At 35.2% G+C, this 18,478-nt stretch overlaps 1 protein-coding gene across 4 annotated transcripts in view; it reads right to left on the minus strand.

The window, feature by feature from the left end:
- LOC129233714 (sialin-like) overlaps positions 1-18,478 on the minus strand; it is a 71,103-nt gene that overhangs the window by 14,129 nt on the left and 38,496 nt on the right. For 2 of the 4 annotated variants that reach the window (XM_054867691.1, XM_054867690.1), the window contains exons 3-6: positions 16,906-17,111; positions 15,939-16,175; positions 3,417-3,600; positions 1,785-1,915 (exon numbers count right to left, since the gene is read on the minus strand). In XM_054867691.1, the coding sequence (XP_054723666.1) occupies positions 1,785-1,915; positions 3,417-3,600; positions 15,939-16,175; positions 16,906-17,111 (758 nt within the window). The remainder of the gene's footprint in view (positions 1-1,784; positions 1,916-3,416; positions 3,601-15,938; positions 16,176-16,905; positions 17,112-18,478) is intronic. The other 2 variants (XM_054867693.1, XM_054867692.1) reach the window with 2 other exon arrangements.

Genomic DNA, 18,478 nt, shown 5'->3' on the forward strand with positions numbered 1-18,478 from the left:
CAAATGAATGAATGTAGAAGCCAAAAATTTGGAGGATATGTGCATTAAATGTTTTTTTTTATTGAATGCGTCATAGAAATTTATAAGTGTCCTGCAAAAACGATTTATAACAGAAAAAGCAATATTTACGAAAAGTCCATTCTTGAAGAAAACAGAACATCACAGTGTTATGTAATAAAATGTCATATAAACACAAAAATATGTTCTAATAAGGAATGTGTCCCCCCCCCTAAATTGAATTCATTGGCGGCATCGATTTTCCATGCTGTTTATTACGTTGTCGGAATCTGGAAGATCAGACGCAGAGTAAGTTTTGTTCCAACTCATGTAACGACCTTGGAGGAGGATTTAAAGCATCAACCTGTCTGCGAAGATAGTCCCAAAAATGTTCTATCGGGCCGGCCGTTCCATTTGTCCCAAACCGTGATCCTCAAGATACTCCTCAACAATCCGAGCTCGGTGAGGTCGTGCATTATAATTCATCAGAATGAAGTCATAACCAGTAGCACCAGCGGACATATCAATGAAAGATCTCGTTCCGGTATCTCAGACCAGTCAGAGTTCCTCCATAGAGCACATGCAGGTCAGTGTGACCACAGAGCTAGATCCCTGCCCAAACCATGATTCCACCACGTTTATAGCTATGGTCTTTCAACAGTGTTGGATTGATGGTATCTTTTGCTCTATTCCCTTCAGATCAGTAGACACCCTGAATCACTCTCCAATGTAATTCTAGACTCGTCTGTGAACAGCACAGAAGCCCATTGCTGCTGGGTCTAGGAAACATGTTCTCTTGCCCAGCATAAGCGGATTCTTCGCTGTGGTTCGTTGAGGGGAACACACACAAGTGGTCGTCTTGCAGAGAGACATGCATTGTGAAAACGATTTCGCACCGTAGATCCAGAGATTCTTCTTCCTGATGCTACAAAGTGGTCTGCAACGAGCTGCGGCACAGTGGTGGTTCTTCTCCTTCGGACTGAAAGAACTCGAAAACGGTGTTCTCTGCAGATGTCGGACGGTCTGCTCGTGGTCGACCTGAAACAGTCTTCTGGACACAACACCTTGGGATTAGTATCGATCCTAAAGTCGATGAACAGCACTAAAAGACACATTGAGATGTCTAGCAGCATCAGCCTGCGACAATCCCATTTCCATCCATCTAACTGCCCTCCAACTTAACGAATCGGGTAAACGATGTCTCTGAGACATTTCTGAACTCTATTGAATATTGTCACCGAAACTGCCAACAATAGTTGAAAATCAACACAACTTACACAAAAGTACGAAAGCTTGATATTTGCTTTTTTTTTTTCTCACTCGTAAAAAATGCTCTTTTCTATAAAATAAAAGTAGTAGTGACCTTTTTTTTTCATAAATAGTTTTTAAGTTTGTTATTATCATTCATGCAAACTATGCATTGTGCTGTTCCTGAAATTTTTTTTACGGTGAACTTCGAGAAACATGTTGTACATTAACATTAACTTTTTGAGGCCAGTGTATATCTACGACTGTGGAACCTTTTTTGTGTTTTGGCTCTATTTATTCTATTGGCTGCTTTTTTGTCCATTAAAAATTTTGATCACCATACTTTGATAAAGTGGAAAAATAAAATTGAGATTTTGTTGTAGTAAAATCATAGCACATATTTAGGATCAGACACAACAGGGAGGTAGGTTAAAGTTGCTGCGGCGATAGTAAAATCAACATACTAAAAGCTATTATGTTAAAGAGAAAAAAAAAGGCAGAAAATAAATTAATGCTGGTAGAATTTTCACAAATAGTACCTTCCGGGTTAATACACTTTCTTGACCAGCTTGAATGTGGTTCAGTTCTGCTTTTGAAATTTTTGGGTCATCCTTTGGCATGCTGTAAACAGTGAATAATTGAATCAGAGAGAGAAAAATTCCAAATCCACCTAAAAAATAACATGTATTAGGAACATTTATTCGTAGATTGGCTGAAAGAAAAAGTACTTTCTTTTACTGAGATTGGCAATAAAAAGTTCGGCTGCTAGACGTTTATTAACTTTACAATGGGTGATTAAAAAGTTTGTACGATGCGCTCATTTTTGTGACATTAAATGGCGAGTTATAGTTCTAAAAAAGAAGTACAGCTAGATTCGCTAAGAAAACTAAGCCAAAATAAAATAAGATAGGGATGTATACAGTTATTCAATCAGCTACAATGCACAAAATATAGAATTTCTCAAAAGTAAATCCAAACAAAAAAGTTAAAATTTTAAAATAAACAAGCAATCGGGTACGGCTATAGTCTGGTTGATGACTTCTGATCCGTTGAAGCTTAAACGATTTTATTTGCTGAAATTGGGGTAAGGAGAGTTAGTTAGCGTTGTGATAAAGATTAATGACGTCGTAGCAGTTTAAGAGCTTCTCCTCTTTTAACCTAAACATAAATGAGCTCATCGTAAGCCATGTATCAAGTTAACAGAGTCATACTATACTACAGTTGACAGGAGTATATATATATATATATATATATATATATATATATATATATATATATATATATATATATATATATATATATATATAATGTGTGTGTAAGAAAAAAATTAATTGAAAAGAAAATAAGATAAAAGAATTTTTCGAGCGAAGAAAAGAATATGAATAGGTTCAGCTAAGTAAATGTCCAGATAAAATGGTGCTTTAATGCATGAGCTAAACTAGCCACTTGAAGATTTAAACTAAATCAGCGATTCTCAATCCATTAAGAGCTCCTCTCCAGCGAGCTGAAATGACACTAAAAAGTGGGGCGAGTAAGATAATGTAAAAAAATTGATTTATATACTCAAAGAAAAGCAAAACAAAAATATTCTCTCATAATGATACATATAACTTACAATTACACTGACATGAAATCGCCTTTGCTTCCATTTAGTTTATATGATGTTCCGTTTTGCTTCGTTATTTCCCAAAAGTTCACAAAAAAGAACTCATTAATTAAATAACTATGTCTCCCAAACTTAGAATATTGCCTCTAAAATACATAAGGAAATGCGATGCCTAATTTTTATAGTAATCTTTTTATTTTAATTTCACTTCAAAGCTTAAACTTGCGGTTTTCCCCATTTTTCCCTAAAAAAATTGACCTTGGTTTAGGTTCACCCCAACACTCAAATACCTTGCTTTATTCTACTCTGCAACACAAGCAATTTTTCGCGAAGTACAAATTTCATTATCACAACCTCTTTTTTTTTTCTTCAATTTGATTTTTTACAAAGAAAATAATGAGTTTTGACACAGCCTTTTTTTTTTTTACGAACGAAAATAATGTATTTTGGCAATATGACTAGAATTGCATCTCTAAGAGATCACAAAAATCGCGTCATTTTTCAACAGAGGAAACCTCACAGGATTCATAGATTGGAAATATCAAAAATGAATTACAATACTTACCGAAAATGTAAAACACTGAAGGCCACCCTCCCATCGAAGTACTGTCACAGATCAATCCTGAAAGGACTCCTCCTACTAAACGTCCTAGCTGATATCCTGTAAGTCCAATACCCACCAGAAATCCTCTTTCAGCTTTAGGATACCAGTTTGCTGATAAGACACTAGTTGCTGGCAGCATAAACCCCTGAAAAACATGCGAAATCTTGCATGTTAAGTGTTCAGCATTTAAACTTATTTATATTGTACATTTATTTTGTGCAATATATTTTCAAACAGAATATTTTCAGACAGACGTAATGGATCTTTAAACTTGATTTGACACGATTTGCATGCTTTAACTGTGACTTCGGCATAACGGTTTTAATTTTTACATACAAACCGTCAATTATTTTTAACTGAATAACGTTGTTGTTTTATAAACTTAACAAATAAACACATGAAAAATATCAGCACTCTAAACGTTTTATCTTCGGCTTAATGAATTAGAAGAATATGAATGTTTTGAATAGTAATGCGTAATATACAGGGTACAGGGTGTTAAAAGTCCTGTACTGGATGAAAAAAAGTGATTAAATAATTGTTTCAGATTTAAACACAATTATTTTTTTATTTTGACCATTTTAGCTCAAGTTTTTTTTTCTCCCCACAACGTTTACAATTCTGTGAGTGCACCTTTCATAGTTCTGAAAATATTTAGTCGATTTACAACATTATGCCAGGCACTGACGCAGCCTGATTTTACCTACTGGGGAGGGGGTCTTTTTTTTCCAATGAGGCTGTTGATGAAGTCATATGGCCTTTACAAGATCTAGTGCTTTCCCCGACAGGGCATCAGTCTTTAATGCGAAACCATTGAAGCGCTGATGCATGACACAAGAAATTTCTGACACCCAGTTTCCACAGATGGAAGCACCTGGGCTCTCTTTGATGCGAAACTGCATTAGGAATTTAATTTCGCCGAGGGCATTCAAAGACAAACGCGTCCAACGAGGAGGCCAGCACCTCACTAGCCGGCGGGTTTGTTCATAACAGTCCTAATATTGATATAAATTCTTATATTAGGATTAATGAATAAATTATTCTATGGGTGCAAGACTTCATAAAAACTCTGCATTATCAGTTGATGCAATTATGACCCCTTCTGGCTTTTTTTATTTTGAACTTTTTCTTATGTCTTCATAAATTAAGTTTAATTATTTCAACTGGTGTGGGTGATTTTTTTTGACTCTTTAAAACATACCCCGAAAATATTTACTTAGGCTCTTGAAGGCGTAGTTACATTTAATCAACGAATTATCTCAAAAAAAAAAAAAAAAGAAAGAAAGAAAAGATTTGATTCTGGCTACATGGAGTAGAATTATGAACATTTCTTTTTATAACATCCATCAAAACTTTAAATTTTTTGTACATTTTTACATTTTAGACAATATTTCTCCTATTTATGTGCCAAAATAAAATCTGAGGACTACAGAGTTCTTGTATTCCTTTTGCCAGAAATTAAGTCCTCTGTTCGTCATAAATTGCAGTTTCCCTGGTGTCTCAATCAGAACGTGATCACAAAATCTAAGGGTATTTTCACTCACTGTTTAACTTGAGGCTATTGAATCTCTTTTCTTATCCTATTTACCCGACTGCGCGTGCGCGACGCAAAGGAGGGGTTAATGTGTTTAACAGTCTATGTATGTATGTCTGTTCATATGCGGCGTTCTTTAGGCTAAACGAATTGGCCAATTTTGGTAATTCTTACGTCAATCGATTTGTCTTAACCTTGGGAGTGTCACTAAACACATGACAGTAATCAAAAGTACCATTTCAAAAACCAGTAGCCATTTTGTCAGTTTAGGATCGGCGCACGCTGGGTGTCGCACACTGTGTCGCACGCTACCTATGCGCGACAAATGCAGGTAGTTTTCGCTGCCTGAATTTTTACCCGACTGCGCGTGCGTGATGCAAAGGAGGTTAATGTGTTTATAAGTCTATGTATGTATGTTTGTTCCTATGTGGCATTGTAGGGGCTAAACGCCTTGGCCAATTCTGGTAATTCTTACGTCAATTGATTTGTCTTAAGCTTGGGAGTGTCACTAAACACATGACAGTAATCAAAATTCACCACATCAACAACCAGTTGCCTTTTTGTCAGTTCGGGATCGTGTCGCACGCTAACTGCATGCGACACAGCGTGCGACAAATGCAGGTAGCTTTCCTTGCCTGCTTTTTTTTTTTTTTTTTTTTACTAGGGGAGATCGGGGCAAGATGACTACGTTAACAATTTTTGTTGTTTATTAATTTATTTTTAAGGATAGTAAAATTAATTTCACATGAGCTGTTAGAGTCGTCTTTTGTGGTATTAAATATATTACCATTTAATTTTTCAAATAAAAACAAAGAAGGAAATTGTTATTTTTTCATAACCTTAACAAATCGTCATCTTGCCCCAGTACTGGGGCAAGACGACTTTGACCTTGGGGCAAGATGACAACGTTGAAAAAGGTTGAACACATTTTATGTTTTGATTATGTTACCTAGTTTTAAAAATGATAAATGTGTTTTTACATCTTACAAAGTATCAAATTAAGCGTAACGCATTGGAGCGTTATGTTGAAGTGTTAAGGTGTGCAATTAACAATGGACACAAATAAAAATGGCATTTTCATCACTGGAACATGCCTCATGCTACCACTCTTGACTTTCACAGCACTGGGTCCGTTCTTCTTTAGGTCACAATATTCCTCTTTACAAGCGGGGTTCTTATAAGACCATTCTTTGAAGTTGATGCAACTGAATTGCTTGGCATGAATTGAATAGACTTGGATTTAAAGGAATGTTAAGTTTCAGTTTTTGTACTCCCCTTTTAGCTTTATGAGCTTATTTTCCCTGTTTTTTTTTTAATAATCCTTTTTTTTTTCAGTTTTGCTCCGTGTTCTGACATTTCTTTGATGGGTGTGCTTGTAAGAATGTTTGAGCTCAGTTTTCTGCATTTCCTTTTTGTTTTCTCACATTGCGGTGCTTTAGGCAATGCATTGAAATCAGAAACACTAACGACAGGCTTTTTTGGTGCATCGGAATCAGCATTTGCCATAACTTCTGCTTCGTATTTTGTTTTTTTATTCCCAAAGTCAGAGAATTAGCACTATTATTCTCAGTTTAATCTCCAGCAACATCATAGTCCGCTAAAAACAAGAAAATTATGAGTCTCGATCCCTCACTCTTTAAACTCTTTATCGGCATTTCCAACTGCAGATGCTTTAAAGAGGGCGGTGCTCAAAAGCTCACCAATATTTTTGTCTTATAAAGTTGTCACATGCTTGGCTATAATAGGTTTTTAATGGGCAGAAAAATGACCCATCAGGAGCTACAGACGATGCGATGTGTGGGGTGGCAACCCAACCATGATAATGTTTTTTCTCTGCAATATAATATAGCCTGCAAAGTTATGTGAGATTTATGATTGTCAATAATCAACAGAACAGGAGATTCTTTGCTTGGTTTAATTCAGTCAACTAGTCGTTTGGTCAACTAGTTTATTAATAGTCTTTGGTCACCGGCTTTCGAACGACACCTCTCTTGATTCCTGGCGTCATTTTACCCCAAAGGAGATAGAAGCGCAAGGTCGCGTGAACAAACACACATACAAATAAGCGTTTACAGGATTTATTAAAATGAACAACATAGTTTAACAAATTCAGAAACACGGGGCAAGATGACGAACTCGTCATCTTGCCCCGCGTGTCGGCCCGTTATCTTGCCCCGGACTGCCTGTTTGAACGGATTCTTCTCCATTGCCATAAGAGAAGGCGATTAATTGACATTTATTCATGGTAATAGGTAGTATTTAAACTAAGTTACTCATAAATACTAAAGAGACACGATACAACTTATCTGTATCTGTTTCAGAGCTTATTTACAAGTGCATAAAAGTTAGATCGTGGCAACGGTAAACAATCAGAGCTTCAGAACTAACACAAATATGGCGACTTCCAGCTTCTCTATACTACTGCCGAACGAATAGCACATAGGGGAGCCAGTAGTATGCAGTAGAAGCTGTTAATTAGGAAAAACGGAAAAAATAAGGCATTCGTCATCTTGCCCGGCTCGTCATCTTGCCCCGGTCTCCCCTAAGTCTACTAATTGGGGCCTCTGTGGCCGAGTGGTCTAAGCGATTGTTTCTCTCACTTGAGGCGGTGGGTTCGACTCTTATCCTCGCTCCGGATGTACTTTCTTCTCTTTCTGTCGTAAATTCTTTCATGTGTAGTTTTTATGTATTGTGTACTGAAATAAGAAATATATCATGCGTAAGGGAGGCAAGACACTCAGATTGCAGTCCTCATCAAAATAAACCTATGCAATGAACACCAAAGAAAAGAAAGTATACTAAGGGTGCAACTCGGAAACAAGTATCGGTCGCCTCGGTGCCACCGCAAGCGTTCGGAAACGCTTGCGGTCGAACCGGTGACGTCACTTAACCGCGTTCGGAAACGCTGCGGTCGTTTTCTGGCGGTCGACTTGGTAGCAACCTCTCGTACCGCAATCTGGAAGCGGTTAGCGAGGTCACATACGTCACAAAGTCTGTGTTGGCCAATCCGGTCGTGTTTCCTGTTTTGATCGTGACGCACGTGACTTTCCCCATCACGAAAGTTACGCTTTAATTGGAGCGTTGTTTGCTTCTGAACTAAAACTACTGCGGTGTAACCACGAGCGTTCGGATACACAGCTGTTCTACCAGGCTTCCTAGAGAAATTCCAGATACGTCATAACCACACCGGACTAACAATGCGGTGTACCCGGTACACCGCATTGTTAGCCGCATTGTTAGCATTGTTAGCCTTAGGCTGCGTTCGGAAATAATCCTCCTTGTTTGGAAATTTTATGGGGTTCCTTGATTTAGAAAGGAATGGACCCCGACTGTTGATCCTTCTATTCTGCTTTTGAATTTATGATTTGTCTTATCTGTGTCAGGTTTTTTGTTTTTATTTAATAATTTTTCATTTGATGCTTTGCTTGTCTTCTTAACTTGTCCACTTTTTTGGTTTTCCAGTTCGGTATGTTTCCATTCATCCTTTTTTTTTTTTTTTTTTTTTGTGTGTGTGTGTTTTTTTTTTTTTGTGTGTGTGTGTGTGTGTGTGTGTTTTTTTTTTTTTTTTTTTTTTTTTTTTTTTTTTTTTGTACTTTCTGTAGGGTAGACCGGGCCACGTTTACGCGGATTTTTTTCAATGAATTTTCAAAATTTTATGCTTTCACTTAGGAAATTTTCAATATTGCGGTTTGATGAAGCAGTTAATGGAGTCGAAATTGGTATATTCAGTTGTTGCTTACTTTCTGTTTTTAACCGTTAAAAAATTATTTTTGAGTCCAAGTCAATTGTGTAATCTTGCCCCGTTTACGCATACTTATTTTGATACCTAACGCAGTTCTGTTAGTGTTTTGAACATAATGTCTTACCATCGTTTAAAAAAAAAAATATTACAGACTGAATGGTGTATAAAATAAAAGCTGAACGGGCATGAAGACAGCACTGCAATGTTGTAAGCTATAAGGTGCGAATTTGTAACTCAATTAAAAATTAAATGGTGATTTTTAAAACTAAATAGCCTGAAAATACTAAAAAGTTTTGAGACAGTTTGGAGCGAAACGTTTGGAAGTAAGACACAGTAAGAACGTGCGTAAAAAAAAAGGTGCTCAGACGTCAGCGCGTAAACTTGCCCCGACGCCAAGTTTGGATTTATTTTTAACGCGTAAAAGAATGTAATAACATTTCAGTTCATACTAATTAGTGATGTGCCGGATCGTTAAAAAAGTAGATCCGCGGATACGAATACGGATCCGGATCATTGGTGTAAAGATCCGCGGATACGGATACGGATCTGAATTTTTTATACCCAAGTCAACTATCCAAGTGTAAAATCTGTTACGGAAGGTATTCCCGTCAGAATAATGGCAGTTTCTTTAAAAAATGTCAACTGCGGCAAAAATATAATCAAGACTATGATATACTCTTTAAAGAAATATCCGTTAAAATTGAGGGAGAGTTGGAAGGAATGGGTCAGCGCTGCATTAATGCTTAGATGGAATGTGAAAAATTATTTTTAGCTTACTCGGTAGATGTAGGATACAGGAGCAAGAGTGTAAAGCTGCTACTGGACAGGCTAGAAATAAGTTTTCCCATTTTATTTCAGCATAAATGCAGCGCTGACCCATTCCACCGAACTTCTCCAACCGACGAAATACAGAGCCGGGAACACCTTTACAAACAGTAAATAGAGAATTTAGTCTCCCTTTTTTTAAGGGATGCCGAGAAAAACAAAAATGAAGAATAACAGAAACCCCAAATCCAATAACAAAAACTAATATTAAATTAAAAAAAAAAAACATGTCCCAGAGAGCCAACCTTATATTAAGATGAATTTCCCGGTTCAGAACACACATTTTTTATTTAAAATCATTGAGCCTTTTCTCCTTATCTTCCGACTATGAAATCGCTACCAATCACGCGTGTAAAGGCTTAGAATTGTATTTAAAATTTACTTAACAAGATTATAGCTCCTACTGTATATAAGTTGGAAGTTTCAAATAAATATCAAATGCAGAAAACTTCGTTCTTTCAATTACGGCCAACATTTTTAACATACGGGTAAATGTTTACTACCATAATTGTGAAAAACGTTTTAAATCGGTTTTTAATTAATATCTCCGGTAATTAAAGTTCTACAAAAACGAAGTCAAGCTAAGAACACTTTCGATCAAGTCACCTTTTGAACGAAAAATGAATTATCAAAATCGATTCACCTGTTTAGGAGCTACGATGCCACAAAAAGACACACTGATACACACTTATAAAACTTATTTCCTCTTCCTTTTTGCAACGGAGGGGGGGGGGGGGGTACAAACTGCCTTCTGAAATGATACCTTATATAATTTAAATAGGGAATAAAACCTAATTTGAACGGAATTTAAGTCTTCTATTCAAATATTTAAAAAAATTTAGAATAGAAATGATCCGTTTAAGATCCGCTAAAAAAGTAACGGATACAAATACAGATCTTTATTTTCCCTCGGATATCCGCGGATACAGATACGGATACGAATATCCGGAACATCACTAATACTAATACAATTCTCAAAAAAGGATAAAATTCTGCTATCTTTTCTATATTTGTTCTTTTTTAACTAACTACAGAACGGCACGACCTTTAGGGTCACGGATCTGGACGAAATTCTGGATTTAGGTCAATTCCCGCTAGATATGAGCCCAGATAAAGCGGTTTGACTGCATTGGCCCTAGTTCGGCCGTAATCGGGGTCCTAAGTATGTAGTTTAGCTTCAGAAAAGCAATGGTTTTTCCTTTGAAATTAACCTTTTTTTACTCCATTCTGGATATTGCATTGCAGTTTCGCCCCTCCCCCTGAATGCATTCACAGTATAGAGTAAATTTCACCGTCCCTAAGTTGCACTAACAAGAGACGCGACAGATGTTAGGAGAGCAATATTGTGCCAAAATTTAAAATTCCGCAGAAAACGCTTTTGCAGCTGCAAAGCCAAACAAGCAAATTTAGACCCTCCTTGGTGATGCTGAATTAAAGCCTATGCACTCAAACTATTTTTCCTGTGCTCATATCTAGTAGAAATTGACGTAAATCCAGAAATTTAACTGGATTCGTGACCCCGAAGTTTTTATCGTCTGAACCACACTGATTTGTAGGATTTCAGAATTGCATTGACGTTTTCATGGGAATTTCAAAGTTTCGAACAACGTATATCCTTCCAAGACATTCGGCGTCTCTAGTTAGTAAAAAAAAAAAGGGAGGGAGGGTTTTATGTTGTGAATGCACTTAATTGATTCATACTACAGTGCAAATGCTTGAAAAGGGTAAAAAAAAAGGTTTAATTTCAAAGGAAAAACCATTGCTTTTCTGGACTCGAAGAGCAGCTTTGGAACCCCATTGCAACTGAACTAGGGCCTATGCAGTCAAACCACTTTCCCTGGGTTCATATCTTGTGCGAACTGACCTAAATCTATAATTTCATCCCGATTTGCGACCCTCAGATCGTGCCGTTTGGTAGTAAGTATTATTTATTCACAATAAGCTTCAAAACGTTCAACTCAAAATTGACTCGACTCGGTAAAAAACAGATTATTCTTTCTGCATGCTAGACCGAAGCTGAACTGATGCTCAAAAACTTGTGAGAATATTTGCAAGGGAGCAGCATCAATCTGTTATGACTGTTGACTCTTCAGTTATAACTCGTTTTGGAAACTGGGCACTGCATAAATGTACCCCATGCGTAATCGTGCCCCGGTCTACCCTACCTTTTCCAGCCTTTTCGTAACCTCTTTTACTGTCAAAACTAACCCCTGTTTTGGTTTTGGCCTTGTTTTAAATTCCTTAGCCGCGCTTTGGCACAACATTATTATCTACCTGGGGAGATCTCCATACTCCTTTTTCCTTAATATCGCCAAAAATCGTCTGATCTTGTATGTTTGAAACTTCAACTCTAAAAAATTTCCGAGAAGGAGATTCATATTCGATTCCAATTTCTTTCCTTAATGTTGTCAAATATGGCCTACATTTGTGTTTTAAGACTTCAATTCCGAAAATTTGCCGGTGCTGTCTCTCTAAAGGGAGGGGCGATCGCCCCCATCGCCCCTCCCTTGTATCCGTCCTTAATGCAAACATTATGAAAATAGAAGCTGCTCCTGTGTTGTGGATTAAAGAAACCAAAAGGAGGGGTATTACTATAGATGAAAACGTCGAAGCAACTGCATTTAGAAAATATATTAGAATAACTATTTGAGATCACGCATCATAAATCATCATCATTTTTACTTCCTTTTACAAAAAAGGAAGTATTGTATTCTCGAAAAAAAATTCACTCAAAAATCGGCCTTAATTTCCATTTTGCTCATCCCCGAATGAATGTTGAGTTTATTTTACAACCCGACCACACCTGGATATATGCCTAGGAACGTACAGACACCCGAAATATCCATTTTGACGATCCCCGAGTTAATTACAACGAGTTTTCTCGTGACGTCTGTATGTACGTATGTATGTGTGTATGTATGTCGCATAACCCAAGAACGGCATGTCCTAGAAAGTTGAAATTTGGTACTTCGGCTCCTAGTGGGGCCTAGTTGTGCACCTCCCTTTTTGGTTGCATTCGGATGCTACAAAGGGGATCTTTTGCTCCTTTTTGAGGGGAAATCATTGTTAATTTCGATGTAAACTCAAGTGGCGTTATAATTTGGCGGACACTTGGCGATATATCACCAGTCTTTTGGTCGCCAAGTTTTGTCGGGCGACAAATTTGGCGATTTTATATATATATATATCTTACTACTATTATATATGCGAAAGTTTGTCTGTATGGATGTATGGATGTATGGATGTATGGATGTTTGTTACTCTTTCACGCAAAAACTACTGAACGGATTTTGATGAAACTTTACAATAATATAGCTTATGCATCAGAATAACACATAGGGTAGTTTTCGTCCCGTTATGGGCTTCAAAACACCCTTAGAGGGGCAATAAAATACAATTTTCGTATAAATTCTCTAATATAGGGATGAAAAAATACTTGCACATATTTACATTATATGTCCATCGAAAGCTCTGATTTTTCTGCTGAAAATGGCACCTATTCGAAATTTCTAAGTAGAATGAAAAACGAGTTATGAGCTTTTTAGTTCCATGTTCGAAGGCTTTCCTCAACTCAATACAGTATTTAGTGTATCATCTCAACTCCCTGTCGATAGCGGCAATGTTGTATTGTTGACTATCTTTGCTTTTCGTGACTGTTCAAGGCTTTTCTCAAGTCAAATCTTGAAGTAAGATTTTTGCACAAGATTGGCAAATAATACACGATTTGGCTGATCATTTTCCATTTAAACGGAACTTTAATGTAATTAATGGTTTTTAATATTATTTATGCTGATTGAACACTTACTCATTATCCAATCAATCAGCAAATCGCCAAATTTTTAGCAGATCGCCAAAATTTTTTCAGAAAGATTTCCGTAGCTGATGCATTTGGCAGTTTTTTTCAACGTCGCTGTTTTTGAAGCCGAAGACTACGTCATAATGTTTCTCAGCTTTCACCATGTAAACAAAATATCGCCAATCAAAGAATCTTTAAAAAAAACTTTTTTTACTGTGTTAAATAATCCAGCAACTAAATTAGGCAAATCCACAAACAGCACAAAAACTTTCATTAATTTTCCTTTTTGCACAATGTCAAACAATACTCAAATGTTGCTACTTATTTTGGAAAAATTTTGGATGAAACTCTTTAGCGCCATTTTATGGTGACCAAAAGTATCTCAGCACCTGTCGATAATATCTCAATGAAAATTAATATCATATCGTTTTACAAAGTAAGGAAAGAAGGGGGGAGCATCATCGAAGGTATTCCAAAACGATTCAAGCAAATTCAGTAAAATCGCACCAAGAGCCCACAATGATTGAAATTTCCCAAAATAACTAAAGCAAGTATAAGGGGATTACGAGCGCGGCTAAAATTTTTTTTACAACTTCGTACTTCAATAGTTATACAGAGAAGGTTTTAAACTCCATGTTAAAAAAAAAGTATCAAGAGATTATTCTTTTTAAACATGAGAAGATTAATTTCATGTTTTGGAAATTTGTATATGCTTAAATATAGTGATTTCGTTTCTAAATCAGTACTATTTTGTTCTTTATACTTATTGCTATTTTAGTTTTATGGGTAAAGAAGAAACTCGATTTTTAATCACGTCAAAAAGATGTGTTTTAAATTCTTTCACTTAAAACAGAAAACAAAAGCAAGTAACGATTTTTTCTCATAATTATTACTGACCCAGGCAACGCCGGGTATTTTTGCTAGTATATATATATATATATATATATATATATATATATATATATATATATATATATATATATATATATATATATATATATATATATATATATATATATATATATATATATATATATATATATATATATATATATATATATATAAAATCTGGTTTCAATTTGGCCACTGTTGATGATATTTAGAGAGTAAACTATTGAATCACATTAAAACTGCCAATAATGAGAAAATGACATTAAATTGGAGTAAAAGGAAGTCATGTGATGCACACATCAGCTCGTTAAGTTACATATATTGCTACTGCATCTACTGTACACTGTATAGATCAATTATAGTGCAGTACTTATTATTACCACAGACAGTACGTGATGTTTTGTTTTATGTCTTTCTCTTCCATTGAACATCCATTTTATGCATCGTAACAGTATTTTATGTTGAATAAAACGGCTTTAAAAAAAATGCAGTTAAAATTCAGTTATTTTTATGAGAAAATGTAAAGTATAGTTTAGGAATGGTTTATAGCAGTTTGCAGTGGTGTTTACAAGCGTCTAAGCTAATTGAGTACGTTTGTAAAAATTCATACACGTACCCTTTTTCGCAACGCGAAATTTCGACTTACGTAACTGACAACCCACCAAACCCTGAGTTAAACACTGCATAATTTAACAAAACGCGAAAGTCTTCAAAACTAAACCTACTCAGTTACGTTAGGTAGTAGTTTATAGGAGGCCTCGACTTCAAATGGTTATTAAAAACTAAGAGATGGAATATAATTTGTTTGGTATTAAAATAATTCATCGTATAGTAATTAAAATCAGTGTTTATTTTATGATAGGGTGTTTAGTTGATTTTTGTACTGGAATTGTAAAATAAGTTTGATTTATACGTTTGGGTAGGAAATCGTATGTAAGTATGACCAATTATTTTTTAGTTTTTAGTTCCTCTTTGTTTTTTGAAGTCGGTTCTTTTTCTTTTTTTTTTTTTTTTTAAATAATTTTACCTGAACACTGGCGTCAAAATAATCATTTGTTAATTTTCAATCTAACGAGAAAAAGACTTTGATATTGAACGAACAAAAGACAATCTCAATTTATATTAACAGCAGAAATATTTCGCGGTTTAGACAAAAAAAAAAAAGCGAATAGAGGTATTAAGTTTTATGACCCAAGACGAAAAAAAACAGCAGGTTTTAATGGTAAAAATATTCACATAAAACAATTTTCAAAAATATGAAAAATATATTTTTTATGTGGAAGTAGAAATCTTCAGCTCCTTTAATGAGATTCAAATTTCTGATTATTAAAAATTTTCTTGAAATTCATTTCAAATAAGTAATATATGGATGCTTCCGTTGCCAAATCGATTAACTCCACTTTTTAAAAATCGTCATTTTTGCTTTAAAAGTGCTTAATCAATGCTTAGCATGTGAATTTATATTAAAGTTTTGGTTCAGTATATTTCTGACTATGTGATGGCAGAAAATGTAACATGAGGTCCTATTTACTCCTACGTAAAACACAATCTTCTTCATAATTTTTCTCGACTTTTTGTTTCATGGAGTTAATCGATTTGGCACAGGTGAGGCATCATATACATAAATATAAATGTTGTTTTTTTTTTTTTAAACTAGTGCTGCTAAAAAAATAACAGTTTGTTAGTTTTACCAACCTGTGCAATTCCTCGAACACATTGAATAACGATTAAAAAGTAAACATGTACTGCTGGCGTTAAAGGAGTGATCAAAGTCGTGAAAGATGAAACAAATGTTCCACTAAAAAGTGTGATTTTAGGTCCAAACGTTTCTGCTAGTTTTCCTCCAACTGCCAGAGTTAAAACATATCCAAAGAACCCAGCACCCAAAATGATGCCTTGCATTTGAGGGCTCCAGTCATATTTTACTGTGGTCTAAAATAGAATAGAAAGTTATATTTCAGCATAGAAAATCGAACCTTAAATTTCAGTGAATAGAGAAAAAACCGAAATGGGAGATTGTCGAATTCACAGATGATTCACAGGAAATAGTCACTCACCGATGTCTTTGCTATGTGAATATTGACAATCAGCGGTGAATATTTACTTGCTTTCGGTATTTTACAGAAACACATACAATATTTGCGTATTATTTTTAACAGAGTGAATAGTTCTTAAAGCGAATGTTAAAGAATACCGATGTCTTTAAAACTGCAAACAATAAATTTAGATTTGAAGTTATTGCAGGTCAAGATATCAAAAAGTCTCGTATCAATTCAGAAATGCTGCAGTAATTAAAGAGAGAGAGAGAGATTGAGTTCAAAAGAAAAATGATTGACAAAAGGTTCACTAATCATTTATCATATCTTTCTGTTTGTAATGAACATTTCAGTTTAGCTAGGAAGGTGAAGTTTCCTATCAATCATATTTACTTAACTTATTGTTTGTATATTTTAGTAATTTAAATGATGGTAATAATATTTATGCCATACTTCAGAAGTAATTTATAAGACTGCTTTTAGCTACCATATACAGTATAAATGTTACGTTTCACGTCAACCATAATATAATTAGAATTAAAAAATAAAATTGCAAAAACTACGAAACAAAGCATTAAGACTCCAGCAAAATCAAACTACAGAATGGAGTTTAGTGGTTTTAGTACCTGTACTTCACTTTGGGAAATATGATGATTTATTTCCTGTGTTGCATTCAAAACATGGGGAACAGGTAGGTTTCTATGGGTTGGAGGAATCACTATTTCTACTATGGCGACACTTATACTCATTCGATGAGCATTCATGATGAGATACGTTAGGAATCCTATAAATGAAATATAATATCGGCGCTTGAAACAAGGCTGGTCTTCTTCTAAAATGAGAACAAATAAAAATTGGCACTTGTTTCTTCAGTTTTACCTCTTAGAAATTTAAAAAAAAATTAATTTCTGCATTCAAGTACATAAAATCAAATTTTTCAATTTCTATAGTGTAAAAAAGAAGACTTTTAATAACATATTTGCGTAAAATATAAAATAGTATTCTCCGCCAACAACGGGTGAGAAAAAAACATTCACATTCCACCAAAATTTCTTTTATCGTTGCCATTACCAAAAGCAATTGATATCGCAGACGATAACTAACTTGAATAATACAAAGGGATATAAAACATTGCAGATAGTAATGAATCGAAAAATAATAAATGTAAAGCACAGCAGACGAATCATTTAAAAAGTAGTAACAGCTCTTATGTCATACCATGGTCACAGTCATACATATGAGTAGAAATATTTTTGCTTCTTTAATTTTCATGTTTGTCAGGATAAACTAAGCTTCTTTTAACAACAAAGAAAAGTAAGGGAAACTGTTAGTTATTTCTAATGTTGCCTAAACTAAAACCAGTGTAGAAAAGATGGCAAAAGATATTTACGCACGTATCTAAAATTTTGTTGCATTTGTTACTGTTAAAAGTAACTCCTTTTAATGCAACACCGATTTAAGAATTCTATCAGTTTTTTACTAAACGCTTTTGAATAGCGGCTTGATAAATGAAAAGGAAAGAATAGACTAGTTGTTGTACTAAATTAAAATAAAGTTTCTTTTTGATATTTTCTTGAATATTCCGAACCGCATTGAGGAATTTGCTTCTCCCTCGATATTATCGCATGTTTTTAGGAACAAATTGCGCAAGTATGCGACAAATAATTTCCATACCATTTTAATCGGGGACTGGATGATGTTCAGTCAAGCATACGAAACCCATTTTCTCTAAATCAAGCTTTTGTTGAGTGAGCAGCATGAATGCTACCATCAGGGGCGCCCAGGTGTTAGGTCACGGGAGGTCACTATGGCATCCCAAAAATTTCCTTATTGCGCAAATTTTGACTGTCGGTTCGGCGAATTTATCATCATTCGGTGCAATGTTGAGTTCCATTCGACAAAATTTGGAATTCCATTCGGCGAATCGAGAATTTCTACCCTTCCAAAAATTATAGTTCGGAGCGCCCCTGGCTAGCATTTCCCTGCTCAAGTACCCACTCTCCTGTTAACAATAGTATGACGGTGGAGAGTCAAGTCCCAATCCAGAATACACAGATACTTTTCTGAATTTATTTTTGTTTTCATTACCACAATTGGTAACGTGTCATCAACAAAATAGATTCTCTTACTGTTAAATGTAGAGCAAGAGCCTGTGAGTGCCAGACCTACGTCATAGAATAAAGGCTCAAAACTTTTCTG

This window comes from Uloborus diversus, unplaced genomic scaffold (genome assembly GCF_026930045.1).
Source record: "Uloborus diversus isolate 005 unplaced genomic scaffold, Udiv.v.3.1 scaffold_65, whole genome shotgun sequence".
In the NCBI taxonomy this organism is placed as follows: domain Eukaryota; kingdom Metazoa; phylum Arthropoda; class Arachnida; order Araneae; family Uloboridae; genus Uloborus; species Uloborus diversus.